We start from the raw sequence: 25524 nt of genomic DNA on the forward strand, positions 1-25524 counted from the left end.
AATTCTAAGAATATAATAATTTAATCTCCAATTTTCTAAGAATAGTTATAAAATACGACAAACCTGGTTGTACTTGTAATGATCTACCTATTTGTCCGATAATAAAATTTCTTCAAATAAATTATTAATTTTTTATAAAAAAAATTGGGAATTTGTATTAAATTTTACTCACGGGATATGGTGGTGTGGAAATTTCACCGCCCCATGCCTCTTTGTATCACTCTTGGTACGTGTTGTTAATTTCACGTTTAACTTGCTGACTATATCAATGAGCTACTGTCCCGACAGTTCATTTAATGGTTTTTCAAAAAAATTATTTATGATTTTATGAATCTTTTTTTATTAATCTGGGGATTTTTTATTGCTAAATATGTCTTGTGAAATTTTTTATTGCTAAATATGTCTTGTGAATTTTTCTATTTAGCTTGTGAATTTTTCTATCACTTTAATTATGGCATCTAGTTTGATCTAGCTCAAGTTCTATGATTGTTCGGTTTTCTACATCTTACAATATGATTTTTAAGTTTGAGACGATATATCGGATTTGAAATCTAATTCTAACAATATTATTTTTCAATAAAAAAAATTATAGTGGACAGTCACTCGAATTGTTATTGTTTCATGTTCTCTCTTGTTTTTCAGAAAAAAAACCTGTTTCAATTTTTATTTTAAAAGATGTATAATCTATTTAATATGTTGTGTGTTTATTATTCACTAAAATTCATATGAGACGGTTTTACATGTTAATTTTGTGATACGGTTTTCCAACCTAACGCGGTCCATAGGAAAAAAATATTTTATGTTAAAATTATTACTTTTCATTGCAGTTATAAATCACGAAGTTGACACGTTTCACGGATGTTAACATGTGATATCATCTCACTCTATACATATTTTTCATCATTTTGTAGAGATATTTTGGGTGTGTCGTATAGATTTGAAAGGTAAACTTGTGATGAGTATTTATCAAGCTTTTGTATATTTTGTTTGGTTGATGATGAATTTTCTCCATCGTTTTTCTCATGGAATAACCAAAGGCCCGAATATTTTAGAAATTTTCTAATAGTTTTATTTTCGTCGTTATTTTATACTTAAAAATCAATTTTTAATCCAGTCACTTCAATATCTAAACCTGGTTTTTACCAATCCTGTCAAATGGAAAGAGACTTTGTTTCCTGTTTCGCATTAAATTTTTTTAAAAAAAACTACAACAAAACACTTGTAATTTAATTTTACAAAAAATAAAAATATTTGTCCAACAGCTAAAACAAAGAATAAAAAAACATTATTCTTTTAAACCATCTTATTACAGAGGTCCAGGTTAAGGCGGCGTGTGTTTGGTGTGGCCACTCCACGCATTAAAAACAAAAAACAAAAAAACAATTTCGTAATAATAATAATTGCCTGTTTACTTTCCTGAGAAGCTAAGCCTGGAGAAAGCATCATCTTATTAATGCCAATTATTGCATCTTCCCACGCGTTTGGGCCATGTAATAAATAATCACCAATGACCAAAATTTACTAATCAACTTTTCAAGTTATTACTTTTAAATTTTTTGATATTTTCCTAAACGGGTAAGATGTTGATAAGATAAATACAAGCAATCTAAGTTTCATTCGGATCGACGAATTTGAAGTTAAGGATTTCATGCAAGGATAATAAATAAATACTTCATTCGAATCCAAATCCTCATGTACCTGAATCTATTACATGACCAAATTGATGAATTTGGTTTAAATATATCCGAAGAATGAAATTACACACAATAAAATCATTATTTAATAAATAATTTTCTGAACAAATGGACGTGGTTTACATTTGGCCAACAAGGGTTGTACATTTGGCGTAGTGAGCCTTCACTCGTCAATTTTCCCCAACCTTTTTCCAATCAAAGCACTGTATCAGTGAGGTCAAGCCAAATGTCTGCCTGACCTAAAAGAGTTCATCTAAAGCCCAAATCTTTCTTCCCACCTAAGCCCACAAATTTCTCGGGCCTAAATTTCTCAGGATCCGCCCGAACATTTGGATTGCGGTGAATTTCCAAAGAGTTGACAAGGAGTATAGTTCCCGCCGGGATCCAGTATCTTCCCACCGTGCACTCCGCCAAGGAGCGGCGGGGAAAAATAACTGACACCGCAGGATGCAAGCGGAGAGTTTCTAGGATGATGTGGTGGAGATCTTCTCAAACAGATAAACGCTAACCTAAACCACAGAGAGAAAGATTCAACGGCGTTTTTGTTATCTCAAACGAGTGATACTCACCACTCATTCTTCAATACCATTCGTTTCATTCTAATACTAGAGACATTTTCATTCTCCAATTCTCCAATCAAAGCAAACATAAAACAAAAATAAATTAGTATATATAATCATTACTTTTATTTTTCTTATAGTAAAAAATGACCAATCCAAGTACCCAACTACGAGACATGATGGAAAATTACATTTATTACTTAGTCCCCTATTGCATGAGTATTATAGAGCGAGTGTATATAGTTTTTCTGATTTGTTTAAAACTGATGAGATTATATGTAAATCTACAACATATTACCATCTTGGAGACAAAATATATAAAGCAAAAACTTGTGTGAGACGGTTTTACTGGTTGTATTTTGTGAGACAAATCTCTTATCTGAGTCATCCATTAAAAAGTATTACTTTTTATGCTAAAAGTATTATTTTTTATTGTGAATATCGGTAGAGTTGACCCATCTCACAGATAAAGATTCGTGAGACCGTCTCATAAGAAGCCTACTCAATATATAATAATTTCAATCTTTGCTGATATTTTCAATAATTGTCTCAATATTATTTACTAGTCAATATGAACTAAACAATCATGTGCAAAAGCAGCCGCCGATCCTGGCGAGATCCTCAAAAATCCGATCAATCTCACGGCGGGCATCATCTGTTGGCAGCCGGTAACGACAGCAGGGGCACGTATTTTTATTCCGCAGCCACCGCAGTATGCACATCCAATGAAAGTAATGGCCGCACGGCAGCTCACACACTTCTCTCCCCTCCTTAATCTCGTCCTTACATATCACACACTCCCCTCCGGCACTCACTTCCACTGATGGCAGTGCCACCACCGCCGCAGCTGCGGCTGCCACGCCCGTTCCCGCCTTTCCCAACTCACCGCCGCAACCCATTACATTAACAAAATTACTACATTTCGCCACAATTTGGACGTACTCGTTTAATACTTCAAACGATGAGAATCCGCCGAACCCGGAAAGATTTAATATGTTACGGGAGACGTGATTACACAGAAGAATCCGCCACTGCGAAGGCGGTGTTTCGAGGAGTTGTTGACCGTCGTGTTGATGGAGTTCGCAGAGGAGGAGGAGGAGGAGGACGGCATCGAGGTCCCGGAGTTTCATGGTCGCGGAGGAGTTCAGAGGTGTCGCGGCGGCGGTGCCTTGCATGGAGTTTTTTAGAAGGGTGAGATTGTAAAGAAGATGGCGAGCTATGAGGAGGGACTTGTGGTGGAGGGATAGGGAACGTAGGTGGCGGAGGGTGATGGAGAAGAGGGTTGGGGAGGAGAGGAGGTAGGATTGGCGGCGGTGGTGGTCGCGGAATATGGCGGAGATGGAGTTGGTGAGATCGGAGAGTTGGGGAGGGGAGAGAGTGGAGAGGGCTGCCATGATTATGGTTTGGTTTGCCATCATAGGATCATGTGCAAGACTACCAAGTGAAATAGGAAATAATTATTTATAGTTAGTATCTCCGGAAATTTTTTATAAATTAAAAAAAAAATATTTTTGACCTTAAAGGAGACAATTAGGTTTTATCAACATGTGTTGTTTGATCACGATGTCTAACTTTTTTTAGTTTCCTTTCCAAAAAAAATTCACACTAATGCGTACATTAATCCCATTTAAACCCACCAGGAAAAAAAATTCCATTTAAAATCAACATTTATATGTTGCAAAATCAAGATTTTTTATTTTTTATTTTTATTTTTTTGGTTTAGAACTTATGCTATATTCGTTAGTAACTATCTGGTAAACTAAAGTTTGGTTTACCTGGTTAAACTTTTGAGTATGTATCTTGTGAGACGATCTCACATATCTATATTCGTGAGACGAGTCAACTTTGCTCATATTTTCAAAGAAAAATAATACTTTAGCTTAGAAATTAAATTTTTTTCGTAGGTGATATTAATAAAAGACATGTCCCACAAAATTGATCAATGAAACGACTTACAAGAGTTTTTGTGTAAAAATTTTTATGTAGACTTGTAAGAACTGATTCAGAGTTGTTATGGAAATTATTGATTTTTTTTTTTATATATTTTAGAAGATAGTATTTTACTTACACTATATTTACTCTAGGTACGATGGGGAAAGGTGTGATATTAGAAAGTTGAGGTGGTGGAGAAATATGGAAGGGAGTGGATGGAAATGTTGGGATCTTGTCCACAAGTATGTGTCTTGGTTCAAAAATGGCTCACACTTCTTCACATTTCATTGTCTCCAATTATTCTCATCTAAATAGTATGGTGAAAAGAACAACAAGAAGAGAATAAAAGAGCCAACTGCTGCTGGATCCCTTCATCTACTCATCAATGGATCTCTCTCTTGGCCAAACAAAAATAATAATCATGCACATATATAGGTTGATAAAATCCAACAAATCTATGCTTGGTTTCACGTAAAATAATAATAATAATAATAATAATAATAATAATAATAAGACGATGATGGTCATTCGATTTACATCGAGCTAGGTCAATGTCTTAGGCGTAAGATTGAACCAAACACAATAATATACACTTTCAATATGTTATTACACGATTTTTGTTTTCCGTTAATCATCGTAATATTTTTTCATCATTCATATATTTATGGAATTTTTTTCCAATTATATCACTAATATTTATTTTTATTTTGAATTTTTAGGTGTAGTCTATTTTAAAATTTTAGGATACTTTTAGAAAGAAATTTGTTAATGTCTCTCAAGCTTCAAGCTTAACTACTAACTAGTAGCATAGAGTAGTAACCAGTAAGGGATTGGGCCTGAGCTTGTAGAGAATTGGCTAATGCAATCAAACCAAGGATGGCCCAAAGTATTTGTTGGGTATTTATTTAACCTAACCTGGTTTTAACTTGGGTTAAAGTCTAGTGATACATCGGCCCACCTTGTTTAATTTTTCAGCCTTAGATGCATGTGAAGATCACTAGGTTTGAGGTATAAAAATACAATCCCATGCCGAAGCCGTACGGTACCATTCTCGGTCTTTTCTTGATATGTATTCCATATTCGATACCAGAAGGAGCATTTTCCAATCTTTGAACAGGGAGAGAGACTCGGGTTCGATCACAAGTGATAACGAAAAAACGATCATTTCATGTAAGAGGAAAAAAAATCAATACATGCTCGTTCAAACGCAAATCTTTGCTGATAATTTACTCGGGTTCGATCACAAGTGATAACGAAAAAACGATCATCTCATGTATGAGGAAAAAAAATCAATACATGCTCGTTCAAACGCAAATCTTTGCTGATGATTTACTGAATCAAGATGAATCACACACTAAATAATCTTTAATTCACACGCTTATGATTTAATTAATACACATGCACATAAGTTGAACACAATGTACACAGTTTTTACACATCTAATTATTATCATTATTTTGTGCTAGAATTATAATCTTCCCATGAACTTAAATTTATTTATTTGATTTCGCCCACTCTTTTATTTGATCTTTGATGTGTGAAATTCTTAAAGCAACCAAGAACAACAATGAGCAGCACAATTCCCTCACAGAATCCTCGACAGAAACCTTCGGAACACGTCAAGATCTAACATTTACAGCCGCAACATCTTTACTTGAACCGGTGAACTCCCACATGAGTCCTGACCTCGAGGAGTCGTGCAGCACAATCGTCTCCATGTCCCAAAAACAAGCAAATTTCCATGAAGAAGCAGCTCGGAGATAAACCCTACTCAACCCTTCGTATATACTTCCTCTGATGGCACCAAATCCAAAGTTGCTCCAACAAGAAAGGTACATGGCAGCAAGAACCTAACAAAACTATTATTTTTAATGATAATATTGGTCTACCATTAGTGTTGGTTACATTTGATTTTTATATAAAGCCAGAGTTTATTTAATTTATTTTTTAAGTACGTGCAGTATTTGTGCAACATGTTTTGAACATGATTGGTACCAGCAATCAATGCACGCCAAATTGATTTTTCCTAATTATTTATTTCTAAAAATCTTTTAAGTTATTATATATGATTAAAAATATAAAAAATTTATGTTATGTTAATTATTTAGTTTTTTAGGATTTTAAAAAATAAGGTATAAGATATGAAAATTATAAATGGGTAATAAATTTACCAAATACATCCTTATAATAATTTGTTAAATGAAACTCTTCTCCTCCTAATATCAATATTAATGTGTTTAACACGTCAAAAACTTTTGGATGTACTTTGGTACAAAAGAAATGAAACGAATCATTTTTTTCTATATCCTATTGCCTATGTTAATTTGATGTTTCATTGGGGGCACAAAAATGGAAAGGATTAATTTCAACAATCCTTTCAATTTTTTTTAAACAAATAGAAAACACAACATAATATTATAATAATAATGCTCAAATTCAAAACCAAAGCCATGTCTGCAGGCCTCTCAAATCAAAGAAAGTTAGTTTCGAGTACTTCAACATTCAACTACAGTACACTGATAAATAAAACTGAATAACACACCAACCTCGATGAACCTTACTCGACCATATCAAACCATCACCTGCCTTCCAACAATCTCATGGAGACTCACTGCCCCGAGGAGAGCGAATATTATCATTATCATTGTCATCGACGGGGCTTAGGTCATCTCTTGGACTGGGGCTTCTGCCCCGACCATTGGCAGCATAAGGGCTTTCATCGTCCCCTCTTGTAGCAGGGTCCCCAGGGCTTTGGCTAACCTCCTTAGGACTTCCATTATACCTATCATCTTGCTCAGTTTCCATTCTGCTTCTCCTCGGAGAAGGGCTCCTTCTCTCAATTGGACTATCATCCCTAATAGGTGTTGGGCTGCGCTTCCTGTTCTTGGAGGGAGAAGAACCCCGTTTTCGTTCGGGACTTTTGCCTGCTGGACTTCTTGATCTCCTTTCATCGTACTCAGCATCACGGCTTCTCCTAGCAGGCGACCTTGACCGGCTGGAAAAATGAAGAATTAAAAATGGGGGGAATTCAGTGGGAATTTAGTGCAGGATCTTAGTAGCATCTCTTCACGAGGTAAAACTTATAATCGGAAAATTTTATTTAAAAATAACAATCAACCTGTAGCTGCGGCTTCTGCTGAAACTTCGACTCCTACTCCTGCCACGTCGAGGAGAACGTGACCTCACAGGAGAGCGTGAATAACTGCGACCACGTTTACTGAAACAGGGCCAGATAAAAAAGTTAATAGCCACATCACAGGGCAAAGCAGTGCACTCACCGCTATATATATTAAACTTGCATAAATTAAGGCAAACACGACTACTTGTCCTGGAAAAACATCAGGCGGAAAATCATTACGGCAAATTAAATAGACTTACCTCTGCTTCTTAGGGCTCTCCTGGCAGTTCTTCTCAATATGACCTCTTTCCCCACAGCGATAACACTTGTTTTTCCAGTCTCCAGCCTTGCAATCTCGAGCCCAATGGCCATCAATGCCACAATTGAAGCACCGCCCAGAACCTGGAGCAGGACCTTTGCCAACATATTCTCTAACTCCTCCAGGCCCACGTGGTACCTGCAGCCACATCATTTAACACAGAGGCTAAACATGCAGCACACAAAAAAAAACTAAGACATCATTGTACCCGAGGAGCTTATTTACATGTCTTAAAATTCAAGAAGCCCCTACATTTGATTATGTCAAAACCACACCTCGAGTGACGAAAGCCATGACACGACCACATCCGGCCACATTTTTGGCTTAAAGTAGCTAAAAATTGAAGGAACTAGCCTCAAATTCACTTACTCCCTTGGCAAATTCAACGATGATGCGCCGTCCATCAACATCTCTTCCATCCAAGTTATATCTAGCATCATCAGCATCCCTAGGATCACTGAATTCCTGAAAATTGTGATAGGGAACACAGAAACCAACACAAGAAATCCACATGTAATCGTCAAATGTATAATCAGCTCATACATTTAAAGATAGAAGAAATCTGTTAATAATCATAACAAAGAAAGATAAGAGTGATGATACATACAACAAAGGCGTAGTCTCGCTTCATATCCACGTCGCGTACTCTGCGGAAATGGTTGTCAGAAACATTAAGGCCATCATAACTTACGTACTGGAGTGCATGAAACTTGGTCCTCAAGACGAACTAAACACCAGTTTGATTGTTGCAAAATCCATAAAAACATGCAAAGACAACACAAAGAATCGCCAAAGGCTTCTAACAATCGCCAAGATAATCCACCAAGTCCACCCTCTCACCATTGACCACCAGGTCAGGAATAGTCCACCCTCCCACCATTGACCACCAGGTCACGGAAAGGCTCAGAAACCTTCAATAGAATCATTCAAGTTAAACACAGAAGCACCTATGCCACATTGTTCCTTCACAAATAATATGATCACAGAGTCGCCAAGGTAAGAACCATGCTTAGAAAGCAAAAATGTTCTTACTTGGAGGTGAGAAGCAGAGCCACATTCTCCAGTGCTAGATCTCTTGTGACAGAGATAGAAGCATGGGTTTGCTAGAATTCTCATAAATCTTGTAAGGGTGGAAAACTATTTCATTACATAATCTAGATAAACCAACTTGGACATAAATAATAAGTAGCCTCTAAAGAACAAATTTGATTCGCAATATCGAGCATGAATTTTAAAGTAGGTGATGATGGAGATATTATTAAGGCGAACTCAGTACATCGGCTCCATGGTGAAAGACACCACGTAAGAGAAATTCAGAACATGTCTCAGAAAAGTAGAGCCATTTTCGGGAAATAAGCTCGCATTACACTTAAACAAGCTAAGTCAGCTACACCAATTTACACAATGGTGGTGGTAACTGGTTAAAGTAAGCACGTATAAAATTTAAAATATCTATAAAAACATCACCAAGAACAAAAACACACCATCCATAGAAAAGGGAATTCATATGAACTAAATTAAAGTATTAAATCTCACAACCAATAGTAAAATGCATAAAATAAGCCAGATATTTCACAATCGAAAAGATTAGCAGCACTATCACTAAACAAAAACAAGGAGGACACGGCATTAATTACCTTCCATATCTACTGAAAACATGCTCCAAATCTCGAGAACGGGTTCTAGAAGACAAGTGACCAACATAAAGGCGAGTATTGCCGCCATACCGATCATCATGACGAGGCATTTTTATACTGTAGCAACAAAGCTTAAGCTCAAGAATTGCAAAAAGGCAAACATCATCATCAAGGTACACTATGAAATCTCAAAGTAACAAAATACACCAAATACCAAAAATGAGCCAGCTAGTCTTATTTGACATAGAAAGATAACCCTAAGCAGGCAAAACACTGAGCTCGACAAGTGGCAAAGAAAAGACCCAGACACAACCAGAATAAAGAAACTAAACTTTATCACAACTGTTTCTCAACACTTCTTTGATTACGACCATTTTTTATTGATACCTCTTCAAAATTCAAAATTCCAAAAAATTTCAATTGGAATACAAGAAGAGATTGGAAAGTATGAAATTAACAACCCATGCCCAGGAGAAATCAGAGAGGAATAGGAAAATAAAACAAAAATCAGATTATTGGAAAAAGAAAAAAAAGCTTAATTCTTTAAGAGATATACTTAAACCAGCTTGAAAGAACACGCTGCACAAAATAAAAACAGAAAAAAAAGGAAAAGAAAAGAAAAGAAGACTTTCAATAGAACAATACGGTATCGGAATAAATCCAATGACTGCCATGAGCATTAACAAAATAATTTAACCAATTACGATCATCTAATTCCCAAATATTACCGCGGTGACAGAAAGTACTGAAAAAATTCCCATAATCCCAAGTCTAAAAACGAATTCTCACGGAAAACATTGGTGAGAGCCTAAATGAATAAAAGATCGAGTATAATTCACATAAGCAGATAAAATTCATACAAATAAACCGAAATATTGAGCTCAAGAATACCCGAAAAACGAAATCGAAATACAGATTCTGTAGACGCAAACCTAGTTATCAAGAAAACAGGGAGAATGGCACGGTTTCGAAGTGAGAATATATTTTTATAACCTAGTGGTTTTACGGTCAGGATGATTCGCATGACATCTAAGGGCCAAAAATTAGCACAAGGTGGGCCGAGATGTATCAATGAACTTTAACCCATGTTTAGGTCACATGATGCCCAAACATTGGACTTCTTTTGTGAGAGACTTCTCTCTCCAGGCCATATATTTATTAAGCTTAAACATTTGGGTTCACAAATTTCTTTTCAAAATTTAACTCATCACACTTGAATTTATCAAGAAGGTACAAAATAAATTTTAGTGAAAAATCAGGCATAAAAAAATGTTCAAAAAAATGTGAGTCCGTCTCACGTATCAAATTTTTGAGAAAGAACTCCGACCCATGAAAAATATTACTTTTACGTTTAAAATATTATTTTTCGCTGTAAAAATATGATTTTGTTTAGTTAGTTTATGAAAAATATTTTGTAATATATGATAATTTGAGTGAAAATATTAATTTTTAGTATATTTTGACATGAATCACACACACATATATATTTTGTACCTACTGTTGCACTTACTAAAAAAGTATGATTTTGAGTGTGAGTGTTGCAGTTACTAAAAAAAATTTAGCCAAAAGAAAACTACTTAAAAAACAAGAGAAAAAAGGAAAAGAACAAAAACTATATTTGTTTAACCAAAACAGATCGGACTTCATTAACTCAAAGAAGGTTCGTTACAATCATGGTAAATAAAACTAGGAGCATCATAGAGGACAAAAGGACTAGCGCGAGAATTGGCTGCTCGAGCAAGATTGTGAGCAACCCATATTCGTTTCTCCGACAGATATATCTACCGCATTCCATAGTTTGTCATTTCTATATTTCCATATGCACCAAATAACCATAAACATGGTGGGCAGCAATCGAGGAGGCCAGCATTCCAAGCAGCTGAAGAACCATTGCACAAAGGAATCTGAATTATTCGCCCGATCATTTACAAGCTGGTGCAGAAGATTTACTAATCCTAAACAAGACTGAGCACAAGTCCAGTCAATGAATAGATGCCAGTTATTTCACTTCCGGATCCACAGAGAACACAACATGAAGGTACATCAATATGATGACGAAGTAAATTCTGACGGCAGGGATTGCAGTTTCTTACGGCTCGCCATAGAAAGAATTATACATTTGGTGGTACATGGACTACACACATCCGATTCCACATACTAGGTGCCAGTTGTATATTGTTTGAATTGGCGATGCTTGTCATAAGAAGACTGTATCCGGATTTGATTGTATTGTTGGAATTTTGATGGCTTAATGAATGAAAATTAAGCAAATAAATGAATGTGTTTGATTTGGAAAAATTCGAAACGAAGAACGAAGTTTAAGTTCGGTGGTTCTGAATAAAACTTGAAAGAGTTCATCATATGTTGAAAGAAACTCAAACGAGTAGTCGGACATGTAAGGGACGAAAATCGAAAAAAAAAAGTTGCGCATGAACAGTAGCAGGCGCGCGGATTTGCGCGCAGGTGCGCGCGCCTGCGAGTGGTAGGGGCGCACCCGCGCGCGTTTCTGCGCGCGGGTGCGCGCGCCTGCCGAGCGCTCTCGGCAGGCGCTGCCGAGCGCTCTCGGCATGCGCTGCCGAGAGCTACCGAGCGCTGCTCGGCAGCGTGCGAGCGGGCGTGTGCCCCTGCGCGCACAGACGCGTCCCTTCGAGTTTTTCTGCGTTTTTCTGATATTTTTTCATTCTTATGACATTGTTTGATGCTTGTGATCAGTTACAATGGCCAAGGGACATCCCTATGAATGAAAGATCATGTCTTTTCACATGAAAATCATTATATGTTTGATATTTTGAAAATCAAATATAACACATACATAATTTAAAAGCATATGCATATTGTTTTCTTCCTTCTTCTTCAAGAGAGAGTTCCATTCATTTCCTTGTGATAGAACTTGAATATTTGAGTGCTCATTATTCAAGTGTTGTAGTTGTATCTTAGGAGAAGATTGCCACCAACCTCTAGCACATTGTGAGGGGCAAATTCTTCTTAAGGAGAAAGTGTTCAACACTTGCCTCTACAAAGCCATTCATTTATTTTCTTCTTGCTTCTCCTCTCATATTTGAATACCACAAACAACAATCTTAAGAATAATTTGTTGTATTTTGATCATTTGCAAGAAGAATATCAATGGCATCATCATCTACAACTCCACATGCAACCATTGCACAAGGAGAGAAACCAGAGAAATTTTCTGGTGCGGACTACAAGAGATGGCAACAAAAGATGCTCTTCTATCTCACAACCTTGAGTTTGTCAAGGTTCTTGAAGGAGGATCCTCCCAGCGTTGCTGAAAACGAGACAGACACCAACACGAGGGCCGCTTTCGATGCATGGAACCAAAGCGACTTCTTGTGCAAGAACTACATCCTAAATGGACTTGACAATGCATTGTACAATGTGTATTGTCAAGTCAAGACCGCCAAGGAACTTTGGGATATGCTTGATAAGAAATACAGGGCGGAGGATGCGGGTTTGAAGAAATTCATTGTTGGGAGATTTCTGGATTTCAAGATGATAGACTCAAAATCTGTGATGAGTCAAGTGCAAGAACTACAACTTCTCTTGCACGAGATTCATGCGGAAGGAATGAGTTTAAGCGAATCCTTCCAAGTTGCTGCAATGATCGAGAAACTCCCTCCGTTGTGGAAGGACTTCAAGAATTATTTTAAGCACAAAAGAAAGGAGATGGGATTGGAGGATCTCATTGTGAGATCGAGGATAGAAGATGACAACAAGAGCACCGAGGCCAAGACAAGTAAAATGGCAGCAAGGGTGGACGTTGTTGAATCGAGTCTTCAAGGGAAGAAGAGGAAATTTGAGAAGCAACCACAACAAGGTCAACAACCACCAAACAAGAAGAAGTTCAAAGGCACTTGTTATAACTGCGGAAAACCGAATCACATGGCGAAGGATTGTAGAAGCCAAAGAAGGGAAATCCTCAAGCCAACGTAATTCAAGAAAGGTCGGTACCATTTGATTTTTCTCAACTCGATTTGTCTGCAGTTATTTTGGAAGCAAATTTGGTGGAAAACCCCAATGAGTGGTGGGTTGATACGGGAGCAACTCGACACATATGCTCCAACAAAGGGATGTTCTCCACATACACTCCATCGACCGAGAGAAAACTATACATGGGGAACTCCGCTACATCTGAGGTGGTGGGCATCGGAAATGTGGTACTGAAGATGACATCGGGTTTGCAAGTAACCCTTGTTGATGTACTTCATGTACCGGACATAAGAAAGAACCTCGTGTCGGGGTCTCTGTTGGTCAAACACGGGTTTAGACTAGTATTTGAGTCTAACAAGGTTGTATTGACAAAGAATGGTCATTTTATTGGAAAGGGATATCTCGATGAGAATCCTTTCAAGTTGAATGTAATGGCTATAAGCCAAAATGTTGTTGAAAGTAATAAAGACAAGAGTTCTATTTACTTACTTGAGTATTCTCATTTATGGCATGTTCGTTTAGGACACGTAAATTTTAATACCTTGCAACGTTTAATGAAACTTGAATTATTGCCTAAACACAACGTCGATCTAACACACAAATGCGAGATATGTGTTGAAGCGAAAATGACCAAAACGTCTTACCATTCGATTGAAAGATGTACAACTCCTCTAGAACTAATACTCACCGATCTTGGTGATTTAAAGTTTGTACAAACTAGAGGAGGGAAAAGATACTACGTGACATTCATTGATGATAATACAAGGTACTGTCACGTATATCTTTTGAGGTCAAAAGATGAAGCTCTTGAAGCATTCAAATGTTATAAGATCGAAGTTGAGAATCAACCAGGCAAACAAATAAAGAGGGTGTTTGATGAATTCTGCACATCTGTGGGTATAATTCATGAAACGACTGCTCATTGTTCACCACAATCGAATGGCATTGCCGAAATAAAGAATCGAACTCTGAAAGATATGATGAATGCTATGTTAATAAGTTCAGGACTACCCCAAAACTTGTGGGGGGGAAGCAATACTATCGGCTAATCACATCCTGAACAAGATACCCCACAAGAAAAATGACAAGTCTCCTTATGAATTGTGGAAAGGTCACAAACCTTCCTACAAGTATCTCAAAGTGCGGGGGTGTCTAGCTAAGGTTGAAATACCAAAGCCTAAACAAGAGCGAATTGGACCGAAGACGGTCGACTGCATATTCATCGGATAGTAGTGCCTATAGGTTTATAGTGCACAAATCTGAAAATACAGAAATGAATACGGGCATGACAATTGAGTCAAGAAATGCAGTATTCTTTGAAAACTTATTTCCTTGTAAAGAAAGGAAAGAAAATGGTTCTAGCAAGCGAAAACTTGAGATGGAGCATGAAGGTCAAGTACCTACACTTGAGCCAACTCTAAATGAAAATGCTATACCATTGGAAGACTCTTCAAAGGAGCAAGAGGCAAGAAGAAGCAAAAGGGCTAGAATCTCAAAGTCCTTTGGTCCAGACTTTCATACTTTTATGTTGGAGAATGAACCAAAGAACATACAAGATGCTCTGGCTAGCCCTGAAGCTCCTTATTGGAAAGAAGCCATCAACTCTGAAATAGATTCTATTTTGCAAAATCATACTTGGGAACTAGTGGATCTTCCACCAGGTACCAAGCCATTGGGATGCAAATGAATATTGAAAAAGAAAATGAGAGTTGATGGAAGTATTGAAAAATACAAAGCCAGGCTTGTGGCCAAAGGCTATAGACAAAGAGAAGGTCATGATTTCTTCGACACGTATTCACCAGTTTCAAGAATAACATCGATTCGTGTGCTCATTGCTATTGCAGCTTTGCATAACCTTGAGATACATCAAATGGATGTTAAAACAGCATTTTTGAATGGTGAACTTGAAGAAGAAATATATATGGAGCAACCTGAAGGTTTCATTGTTAAAGGACAAGAAAGAAATGTATGTTGTTTAATTAAGTCACTATATGGACTTAAACAAGTGCCCAAGCAGTGGCACGAAAAATTTGACAAGGTTGTATTGTCAAATGGATTTAAGATTAATGAGTGTGATAAATGTGTTTACATTAAAGGCACTCGAGAATCTTATGTGTTAGTATGCCTATATGTGGATGACATGCTAATAATGGGGAATAACCAAGAGTTGATTAAGGGTACAAAGAAAATGTTGACAAAACATTTTGATATGAAAGATATGGGTATTGCTGATGTAATTCTAGGAATTAAAATCTTTAGAACTCCAGAAGCAATAGTTCTATCTCAGTCTCATTATGTAGAAACAGTGTTAAAAAAGTTTAACGCTTATGACTCTACCCCAGTAAAAATGCCTTTAGACGTAAATGTCCATTTGGACGAAGAATCGTGGAGAACCAGTTTCCCAACTGGAATACTCCATAATTATTGGAAGCCTTATGTACATCACTAATTGTACTAGACCTGACATCGCTTGTGCGGTTAACAAGTTAAGTCAGTTTACAAGTAATCCTAATGATGCACACTGGAAGGCGTTGACAAGGGTGCTTAGATATTTAAAGCACACTTCAGAATATGGACTAAATTACACAAGGTACCCTGCAGTACTTGAATGATACTGTGATGCAAATTGGATTTCTGATACCCATGACTCCAAATCCACCAGCGACTATGTATTTAGCATTGGTGGAGGAGCAGTCTCTTCGAGGTCATCGAAACAAACTTGCATTGCTAGATCTACTATAGAATCGGAGTTCATAGCGCTAGATAAAGCTGCAGAAGAAGCTGAATGGCTTCGCAACTTTTTAGAGGACATTCCATGTTGGACAAGTCCAGTGCCAGCAATCTTGATACATTGCGACAGTCAGTCGGCAATTGCAAGTGCACAAAACAGTATGTACAATGGCAAGTCTCGACACATTCGTCGAAAACATAATACTGTGCGACATTTGATCTCTAATGGAGTTATATCTGTTGATTATATCAAATCAAAGGATAACTTAGCGGATCCGCTTACAAAAGCATTAAATAGAGATCAAATGTACTGTCTGTCAAGAGGAATGTGTTTAAAACCTACCAAATAAAGTTTTCATAGTGGCAACCCAACCTTGTAGATTGGAGATCTCAAGATCTTGGTTCAATGGGACAACTAAATTATGAAAACTTGAGGAATCACTCATCATTCCTAAGACAATGAGTGAAGTTGCCTACAAAGGTAGTGAGGTTAAGTATTGTACTTTTAATGATTCCGTAGCTTACAAAAGCGGGGTAAGTAGGATACCCTTATACAAGGAGATCACCTATGTACGTGTGAGGACGGGCCGCCTCGATGAAACACGTATGAAGCCAAGATGTGTTCCATGGCCAAAACGGACACAACCGATAACACAAAATGGAAATGGAAGAAAAGTTATCATGTGGGTACAATTGTTGGGTTTACATGAACTGCCAAGAAGTTCAAAACATCACGTTCACTTCGTCGCCTAGTAAATCCGATTGTATTCCACTAGGGCAGGTTCAAAGCCAAAAGCTACCTCTCATGTTGTGATAATTTTTCGTATATACTCTCTCTTATGCATCACGAGCATTCATGCATTAATTTCATTCATGTGGGGGATTGTTTGAATTTTGATGGCTTAATGAATGAAAATTAAGCAAATAAATCAATGTGTTTGATTTGGAAAAATTCGAAACGAAGAACGAAGCTTAATGAACGAATATTAAGTTCGGTGGTTCTGAATAAAACTTGAAAGTGTTCATCATATGTTGAAAGAAACTCAAACGAGTAGTCGGAACATGTAAGGGACGAAAATCGAAAAAAAAAGTTGCGGATGAACAGTAGCAGGTGCGCACCTGCGCGCGGATTTGCGCCTAGGTGCGCGCGCCTGCCGAGCGCTCTCGGCAGGCGCTGCTGAGCGCTGCTCGGCAGACGCTGCCGAGAGCTGCTCGGCAGCGTGCGCCCCTGCGCGCACAGACACGTCCCTTCGAGTTTTTCTGCATTTTTCTGACATTTTTTCATTCCTTTGGCATTGTTTGATGCTTGTGATCAGTTACAATGGCCAATGGACATCCCTATGAATGAAAGATCATGTCTTTTCACATGAAAATCATTATATGTTTGATATTTTGAAAATCAAATATAACACATACATAATTTAAAAGCATATGCAATTCTTCTTCCTTCTTCTTCAAGAGAGAGTTCCATTCATTTTCTTGTGATAGAACTTGAATATTTGAGTGCTCATTATTCAAGTGTTGTAGTTGTATCTTGGGAGAAGATTGCCACCAACCTCTAGCACATTGTGAGGGGCAAATTCTTCTTAAGGAGAAAGTGTTCAACACTTGCCTCTACAAAGCCATTCATCTATTTTCTTCTTGCATTCTCCTCTCATATTTGAATACCACAAACAACATGTATAACAACCATCTCGACTGAAGTGCCACATTCGAATATCCCCAGAGGCAACCGATGGTACTGGTGCATTCGCAATCTCCGCAATATCCCTAGGCTCGAAGATGGCATCATTGACATGCATCTTCGTGAGCTTCCATCGATGTAGGTCAAAATCGATCAACTCTTGAACCGTCAAGGCTCAGTGTTCTTCAGCAAGTGATGTCTGTATATAGAAGTTTCCAGGATCCTACAACCAAGGGTCTCGGCCAATATTGACCGATTTTCCAACGTCAATTCCCCGTGCCAGTATAGCTTGAGAGCACCAGATGCTTCGCCAAGGATTGGATCCTGGCTAGACCTGCATTCAAGAATCCATTTTTCCGATAATATTCATCCATTTCTAGATAAATAATCGGTACATAAAATGCATCAATACATCTAAAGTAAAACACATCCTAAATGACAGAAGGACCAGCTGCTCTTCATTATTGGAAAAGGCTATCTTTGACAAGAAATTTGACTCAACTTCCTTTCGATATCTTCTTGATCATGAATCCAGATTGTCACGCCCCGAGACCGGGGTTAGTCGACATCGGCGTTGTTTATCAATCACAATTAAAAACAACCAGCCTCGTAGTACAGTATAAACCGAAAAACCAGTTTATTTCATAATTTCTCAAATAAAAAAAAACTCATGTCTTTACAACTGAAATAACTAATGCGGAAGCGTCTTACATGAAATTAAAAAAAACAACGAAATTCGAAATAATGATAACATGACTAATACTAGATCTCGAAGGATCACCATCCCCAGAATTGTTCTGATTCTTCCTCTTCGATTTCCTCCTCGGATTTCTCTGAGACAGGTTGTAAGGAGGGTGAGTATTTTGGGAAATACTCAGCAAGTGGAGGATATTGAACACAACATAAAAATTTTACAACATTTTCGAAAACAACATATATCCACAGCATGCTTTTCATAATCGTAACATCATAATCATATCATAATAACACTGCGATTTTTCACCTTTCATGGTTTACTGACGTCAGTCCCTAAGTTTTAATCCTCTAAGGGGACGAGGCCATAGAACGGTTCTATCCCACCGTTAAGGGCCATATGTTGGAATTCCACCCATTTTCAGGGAATCCTCACAGTGACAAACATAAACGTACCAACTTTCATAAAAACGTATAGATGGGAGATGGAGCTCGACCGAATTTTTAAAACCAAAACTGAAAATTCATATGCACAAAACCGAAATTCCAACAACTTAAAACAGCCCACTTACCTTAGATCTTGTAGAAAAATGTGAAAGAGAGGGGTTTTCTTGCACTGGAATTTTCGAAATTCCTACTTCGGTGGCTGGACTGCAACAGCGCTTCGCTACTCTGCACAGGGAGACTGGGGGCGGGAGACTCGAAAATATGCTGAGTGGGAGGTGTGAAATTCGAGATACAGGACCCTCCTATTTATAGGGGTTGGCTGCTATCGTGATCGAGCGTTATCCGCATGATTTGAATTTTTAAATCAGATTTTAAACCGAAAATTATATCTATTCGTGATCTAAATCTTCCATCCAAAATTTCAAATTTTAATATTAAATACTTTATGGAATTCGAAATCTAGGGATTGCACTATCATTTGCTTGATTTTTATCTCGGTATCTCAATATCATCCCGAATCTTAGATTTTTATCTGCTCAAGGTTCTAAAATATACACGGTATTATCTTAAATTCCTGGGTTCAAAATGTTGCACACGATATAAATTATCCGCTCTAAAATTACAAATACTATCCTGATAAAATCGAAATCTTGGATTTTACACAGATGATGTCACAATAAAGAATGGTCTACGCAGATTTTATTGAACCAAGATCCTCTACTGTGGCATACCCACAGTAGGGTAGGGGATGTTGTGCCACAAATTTTTTTTAAAGCTTTTATATATATTTTTAATTTTGTTTTCATTTTTTTAGATTTTTTGTTTTAATCTTTCTTTTACTTTCTTTCAAATTTTCATTTTTAAATATTTTTTTGCTCTTTTTAAAATATATTATAACCCTTTTTTTTCCTTTCTATTTTTGATTCTTTTTTTGACATTTGTTTACGTCGTTTGTTTTGAAACTAAAACATATTTATATTTGAATTTTAGTTCTTTTCGCAATCTTGATTCGCCTATTTTCATCGATACTCGAACAAGATTAAAAATTTGTGTTTTGTTTTCGTCATCAATCAATTCTACCAAAAAACATCGAATTTTCATTAATCTAGTAAACACTTTGTTCTACAAATAAGAAAGAGGGAAAAAAATTATAATATATTTTAAAAGGAGAAAAAATATTTAAAAATAAAAATTTTGAGTGGGAGTAAAAAAAGATTAAAACAAAAAATCCAAAAAAAATGATAAAAAAAGTAAAAATATATATATAAAAGCTTTTTAAAAAAAAATTTGTGACACATCGTCCTCTACTGTGGGGATGCCACAGTAGAGGATCCTGGTCCGATTTTATTGTAGTTGCTTGTTATTCGGGGGATTATGATTTGTGATGTACAAATAACATTTTACCTATTTTAATGAAAATAATTTCATTTAAAAAAATGGCCTACGCATGAGCTGATGAGCACTGTCGAGATATTTTCGATTATATGAATTAAGTTATTTGTATATATTATGAGATTTTAAAATTTAATATAACATATCGACAGTACAAAATATTTATGATGTCATCATTGTGTGATAGTTGAAATTTTCGGAGACCACAAATAATTTATCTCTAAATTATGTTTCTTTTTCTGTTTGGAGATTTAGTTCCATCGTTTTCAATTATTATATCAATGATCAAAAAATATTAAATGGCAATAACTTAATTAGAATATATATTGAGTTGGCAAATCCATCATTTTGCCTGAAAATTATTGTGGAATGTGTATATTTATCTAGTAATATGAGTGGTGGAATTATAGTGTTTTGAAAAGCAATTACAAGCTTAAGCTATCAAAGAAGCTAGCAGTTCGAGCACATTATTGTTTTTTTTTACATTTTTCGTCTGGAAAATGTAATTTTGGATATGTTTGGTTCTTTATAATTTTAGTCATATAAATTTAATTTATTATGTGATTGGTCCGCAAAAATTGAATTTGTCAATTTTGAAAAAAATAAAAAATTAAGGCTCAACCAATCAATGGGCGACATCATCACGTTCACAGCCTATAAATACATGCTCCATCCAGGAAAATTCTCAAACTAAACAACTCAAACACCAGAAAACAGATAAAAATTAATCAAAATGGATTCCACCGCAGTTTCTGATAATCTTACCTCCACGATGGAGGATTCCAACTTCTTGTTCGCAATGCAACTGGTCACTGCTTCAGTGTTCCCCTCTGTGCTCAAGGCCGCCATTGAGTTGGACCTTCTCGAACTCATCAAGAAACAAGGGCCTGGCACCTTTGTTTCTGCGGCGGAACTCGCCTCCCAGATTCATGCCACCAACCCGGAGGCGTGTGGCATGCTGGACAGAATCCTTAGCCTGCTGGCTAGCCATTCTGTGCTGAAATGCTGCCAGAAAACACTACCCGATGGCGGGGCGGAGCGGCTGTATTCTCTGGCCCCGGTGTGCGGATTCTTGACTAAGAACGAAGATGGAGTTTCCATGGCTCCTTCTTTGCTCATGACTCAGGACAAAGTTCTCATGGATATCTGGCAAGCCATAATATTTTAACCATACGTCATTTAGAATTTTTTTGTGAATTTGGCAACTCTATTGCATACTTAATAATTATATATTTAATTACATGAAAGGTACTATCTAAAGGATGCGGTTCAGGAGGGAGGAACCCCGTTCAACAAAGCACATAAAAAGAGCTTGTACGAGTACCACGCGACAGATCCTAGATTCAACACGATCTTTCACGAGGCCATGTCCAATAATTCGACGATTTTCATGAAGAAATTTGTCGAGACATACGATGGCTTCGAGGGTTTGGAGTCCCTCGTTGATGTGGGAGGTGGGATCGGTGCTTCACTCAACATAATCATTTCGAAGCATCCAACTATTAAGGGAATAAATTTCGATCTGCCCCACACTACCCGAGAATCTCCATCTTATCCTGGTATGTATATACATATCACCATTACAAATATTAATCTCTCATGTGAGACATGTCTATATAATTACCAAGAGATTTACAACTACCTTCAACATTAATATTATCCCAAAAAAAAACTCTTTTTAAAATTTATATATAAAAAACGCTGAGCATTATTTGGCAAAAACTTGTGTGAGACGGTCTCACGGGTCGTATTTTGTTAGACATATATCTTATTTGGGTTATCCATGAAAAAATATTACTTTTTATGCTAAGAATATTACTTTTTATTGTGAATATCGGTAGATTTGATCCGTCTCACAGATAAAAATTCGTGAGACCGTCTCACAAGAGACCTACTCGCATTATTTTATATTGAATGTGCTCAGGTGTGGAGCATGTTGGTGGAGACATGTTTGTTAGCGTGCCCAAAACGGATGCCAGCTTGATGAAGGTGCGTCTCATAGTCAATCCAAAGCCATCACAAATTAAATTATTTAATAATTAATGTGAAAACGTGTAATGTTTGTTAGCGTGCCCAAAACGGATGCCAGCTTGATGAAGGTGCGTCTCATAGTCAATCCAAAGCCATCACAAATTAAATTATTTAATAATTAATGTGAAAACGTGTAGACTTCATGCATTGAAAATCATTGTTTAATTACAAATTCCGACACAAGTCATCACATAATTTTGCATTTAATTAGTATAATGGGCTCACAATCAAGGTAGGTGGACGATTAATTATCAACGATCATACTAATATAAATTTCATTGTTGATAGATTTGTGAAGTTTAGTAATTTGAACGCGATGCATAGACTGTTACAACTGTTTTGTGGACTTACGTAATTTAATTAATTGTACATTGACAAGCTATCTAATAAAGGGTCTAATAAAGTGATATAATTAATTACGAGTTTTCAAAATATTAAATAAATTGGTAAGATCAACCTCATTTGTACAAACTCAGTCTAATTAAGTCTTTTATGATGGATCGAAGACTGCTAATGTTATATAAAGTTATGGTCCCGGGGAACAGAGAATAACATATATAATATATACGGCACACATATTCTATATCTATCTCTTTATCTCATCTAAGTCAGTAATAAGGTGGTCGATTCTCTGTTGCATTGAAAGATCTATAACTCAAACGCTAGATCAATCAATGGATTCTGATACACTTTTACTATTATTTATATTTTCTCATAGTCTAACATAGACATCTGTTAAATTTTAATTTTTTTAAAAAAATCTAATTTCACATTAAAATGTAATGCTATTGGAATATGTTTTTGTTTCGAACCTTATGTTTGTTTACATGTGTTTTTGTTAAAAGAAAATTAGTTTGTGGGAACAAAAGGCAGCTGGTACACAGGTCTTGTAGGTGGAAGATAATATGTACTTCTCTATTTCTCGGTTGCAGTTCGTTCTCCATAACTGGGACGACTCCGAGTGCTTAAAAATCTTGGAAAACTGCCGCGGATCGCTGCCGGAGAACGGGAAAATGATCATCGTGGAACGTATTCTTCCAGAGACCCCCAACGAAGATATAACTTCTAAGCTGGTATTCGATGTTGATTTGATAATGTTGGCCTATATTCCAGGCGCAAGAGAGAGGACGGAAAAGGAATTTCAATCCCTGGCAAAGCAAGCCGGTTTCAAAGAATTTCGTAAAGTTTGTTCGGTTTTTACTCTGGGGATCATGGAATTCCTGAAATAAAGAGACCGAAACGAGAGATCAAATGGGCTTGACGATCTGAAATGAGGTTTATTATACGAATAATGGAGGATTTTTATAATTTATAATAATTGTTCTAGAGATTGAGTTCTTGTTTTAAGATATGTATGGATAAAATTACAAATAAAGTATATATATGTCGAAAGCTCAGTCATGGAAGTTAATTCTTGATCGATACCAATTATTTTTATTTAATGTAAAACTTTGTTGAATATAATTAAGTTGGCAGTTGCCATACGTTGTGATATAAAAATGCCGTGTTTTGGCAAAATCATTCTAATTAAATTTAAATTACTTTGAAAATAAACATCCATTAATTATTGTAAAATAACGTATCAGCATGAATACATTATACATATAACCATCTGCAATAAATAAGATTTAAACTAACTACTATAGTAGGTGTAAGGATATAAGCTTGACAGATGTGACTAAATATATTAATAGTAATAAAACTAGTGAATTTGTGTTTTATCAGAATTAGATATTGTGCCAGATGTTACAACATCTCGGATAACATGCAGCGAAAAATTATATTTTGTAACACAAATTGACTTAAAATAAATAGATAAACAAGAGTTTATACTTGTGCGGTGCCTTATGGCAAAAATTAATTACTAGAAAAACCAAATCGTTTACACAAAAACATATCACTAGTGATTGTCACTAAAATCAATTTTCTCAACAAGTTGAGAAAACAAATGCTTTCTAAAACAAATAACCAGAATAAAAAAACTAAAACAAGAAAGCAAAACGTGATCCCGAAAGACACGATCAATCAGATGCAATCTTCAGTCAATCATCGTTACGGATGTTGTCTGTAGATGTTGGCAACATTCAGAGCAACACGGCGATCACCACTCCAAACAACAACGGCTTGGAAAACAATTTTGCTCTGCAAAATCTGTACTACATGTATGTGTGTATAGTCAATATCGAAGCCCTTTCAATATGCTTGACCTCTCTTTTATATATGTAGAGTCATATCTCCATAAGGAAACCTAACACACAAGGAAAGTAGAGTTTTATTAGGAATAAACTCTTTTTAGACATTAATACCATATCTTATGAAGTCACTATAATAAACATCATATTTAGAAGATATTTAAATAACTATCTCATTATCTAGGAAAGGCAAAATCACATAAAATATTATACCCGATTAAATCAATAATGAAAATAATATTAGGGAAAATAATTCGAACATATCAATTAAACTCGATGAAATTATTTCCCTTCAATCTCCCCCTTTTTTGACTTTCTTGGACAAAATGAGATCAAACCCATATGTCAATTTGCATCTAACATCAACTTCCCCTGAATTAGATATTTTCTCCCCCTGAATAAAATACTGTTAGTATGGTGTTGTTAAACTTGTTGGCAACATTTAAGACAACACCTGCACAAATTTACTGATATTTTAGTGAACCATACGGAACAAACAAAGAAACAAAACCATATAACAAAACACACTAAATCCTAATAGAGACAGAGCCGAAATAGAGACAAACACAATAGAGGCAAAACCCAAAAACATTTAATCATTCACATCCTCTTCTTCATCACTGTCCTCCTCTTCATCATCACTGTCCTCTTCATCATCCTTGGTACATGACGGGCCAGCACCAGTTTGATCATCTCCCCATTTTTGTCCATGAACGGCCATTTCTAACATGACACGAATGGCAGTAGCCAAATTCTCATAGTAGGCCAAGTCGGCCTTAGCCTGGGCAATTTTCTTAAGAGCATGATCGAGATGGGTCTGGGCACCTGCTACGGTAATCTTCACATAACCAGGTTTAGGTGGTCGAGAGGTAGACGCAGTAGTTGGTCCAGTAGCAGAAGGTGCTTTGAATGAGTCTTTCCATGGAAGGTCAACTTTGCGGTTTCCTTTGAACAGGGCCTTGACAATTTTGATTGTTTCGCGGGAAACAGACAGACCCTCATCAACATTGCGAACAAACCCCTGGGACACCAGTATCCCATAGATCAGACTGGGAAACGAGAGCTTGGAGGACTTTAACCTCCCATCAGCATACTGCAACACAGTGTAGAATACCATACGCCCAAAGTTAAGAGTGCCATTGCCAAT

General features: G+C 36.5%; 3 protein-coding genes across 6 annotated transcripts; 1 reads left to right on the forward strand and 2 right to left on the reverse strand.

Annotated features, from left to right (window-relative positions):
• Positions 1–2755: 2755 nt before the first annotated feature.
• LOC142537303 (E3 ubiquitin-protein ligase SGR9, amyloplastic) lies at positions 2756–3696 on the reverse strand. Its single transcript, XM_075642847.1, has one exon. The coding sequence runs from the start codon at positions 3670–3672 to the stop codon at positions 2839–2841; it is 834 nt and encodes a 277-aa protein (XP_075498962.1). The 5' UTR covers positions 3673–3696; the 3' UTR covers positions 2756–2838.
• Positions 3697–6584: 2888 nt separating this feature from the next.
• On the reverse strand, positions 6585–10302 carry LOC142526386 (serine/arginine-rich splicing factor RS2Z32-like). 4 transcript variants are annotated; one of them, XM_075630749.1, is made up of 7 exons: positions 10152–10302; positions 9261–9377; positions 8231–8270; positions 7993–8088; positions 7565–7761; positions 7305–7403; positions 6585–7181 (listed from the first exon to the last, which is right to left on the reverse strand). In XM_075630749.1, exons 2-7 carry the CDS (start codon positions 9368–9370, stop codon positions 6785–6787), a joined length of 939 nt encoding a protein of 312 aa, XP_075486864.1. In that variant the 5' UTR covers positions 9371–9377; positions 10152–10302; the 3' UTR covers positions 6585–6784. The 4 variants fall into 4 exon arrangements, with proteins under 4 accessions (XP_075486864.1, XP_075486888.1, XP_075486873.1 ...); XM_075630773.1 differs by having other exon boundaries at positions 8231–8534; positions 10152–10184; XM_075630758.1 differs by lacking the exon at positions 10152–10302 and adding an exon at positions 9989–10008.
• Positions 10303–20824: 10522 nt separating this feature from the next.
• LOC142526410 (caffeic acid 3-O-methyltransferase 2-like) lies at positions 20825–23513 on the forward strand. Its single transcript, XM_075630785.1, has 4 exons — positions 20825–21303; positions 21403–21713; positions 22079–22143; positions 23118–23513. The coding sequence occupies exons 1-4, from the start codon at positions 20888–20890 to the stop codon at positions 23412–23414; spliced, it is 1089 nt and encodes a 362-aa protein (XP_075486900.1). The 5' UTR covers positions 20825–20887; the 3' UTR covers positions 23415–23513.
• The last annotated feature ends 2011 nt before the right edge of the window (positions 23514–25524 follow it).

This window comes from Primulina tabacum, chromosome 2 (genome assembly GCF_025594145.1).
Source record: "Primulina tabacum isolate GXHZ01 chromosome 2, ASM2559414v2, whole genome shotgun sequence".
NCBI classification, from domain to species: domain Eukaryota; kingdom Viridiplantae; phylum Streptophyta; class Magnoliopsida; order Lamiales; family Gesneriaceae; genus Primulina; species Primulina tabacum.

What these genes read in the sequence shown, in the direction of transcription:
- LOC142526386 (XM_075630749.1), bottom strand. Translation starts at nt 9,370, where the DNA reads ATGCCTCGTCATGATGATCGGTATGGCGGCAATACTCGCCTTTATGTT. An exon ending in TCGTTGAATTTGCCAAGGGA is followed by an intron (nt 7,762 to 7,992) that starts GTAAGTGAATTT and finishes ATGTGGCTGCAG; the next exon opens with GTACCACGTGGGCCTGGAGG. An exon ending in AGCAGAAGCCGCAGCTACAG is followed by an intron (nt 7,182 to 7,304) that starts GTTGATTGTTAT and finishes TCATTTTTCCAG; the next exon opens with CCGGTCAAGGTCGCCTGCTA.
- LOC142526410 (XM_075630785.1), top strand. Translation starts at nt 20,888, where the DNA reads ATGGATTCCACCGCAGTTTCTGATAATCTTACCTCCACGATGGAGGAT. An exon ending in AAAGTTCTCATGGATATCTG is followed by an intron (nt 21,304 to 21,402) that starts GCAAGCCATAAT and finishes ATTACATGAAAG; the next exon opens with GTACTATCTAAAGGATGCGG. An exon ending in CGGATGCCAGCTTGATGAAG is followed by an intron (nt 22,144 to 23,117) that starts GTGCGTCTCATA and finishes TCTCGGTTGCAG; the next exon opens with TTCGTTCTCCATAACTGGGA.
- LOC142537303 (XM_075642847.1), bottom strand. Translation starts at nt 3,672, where the DNA reads ATGATGGCAAACCAAACCATAATCATGGCAGCCCTCTCCACTCTCTCC.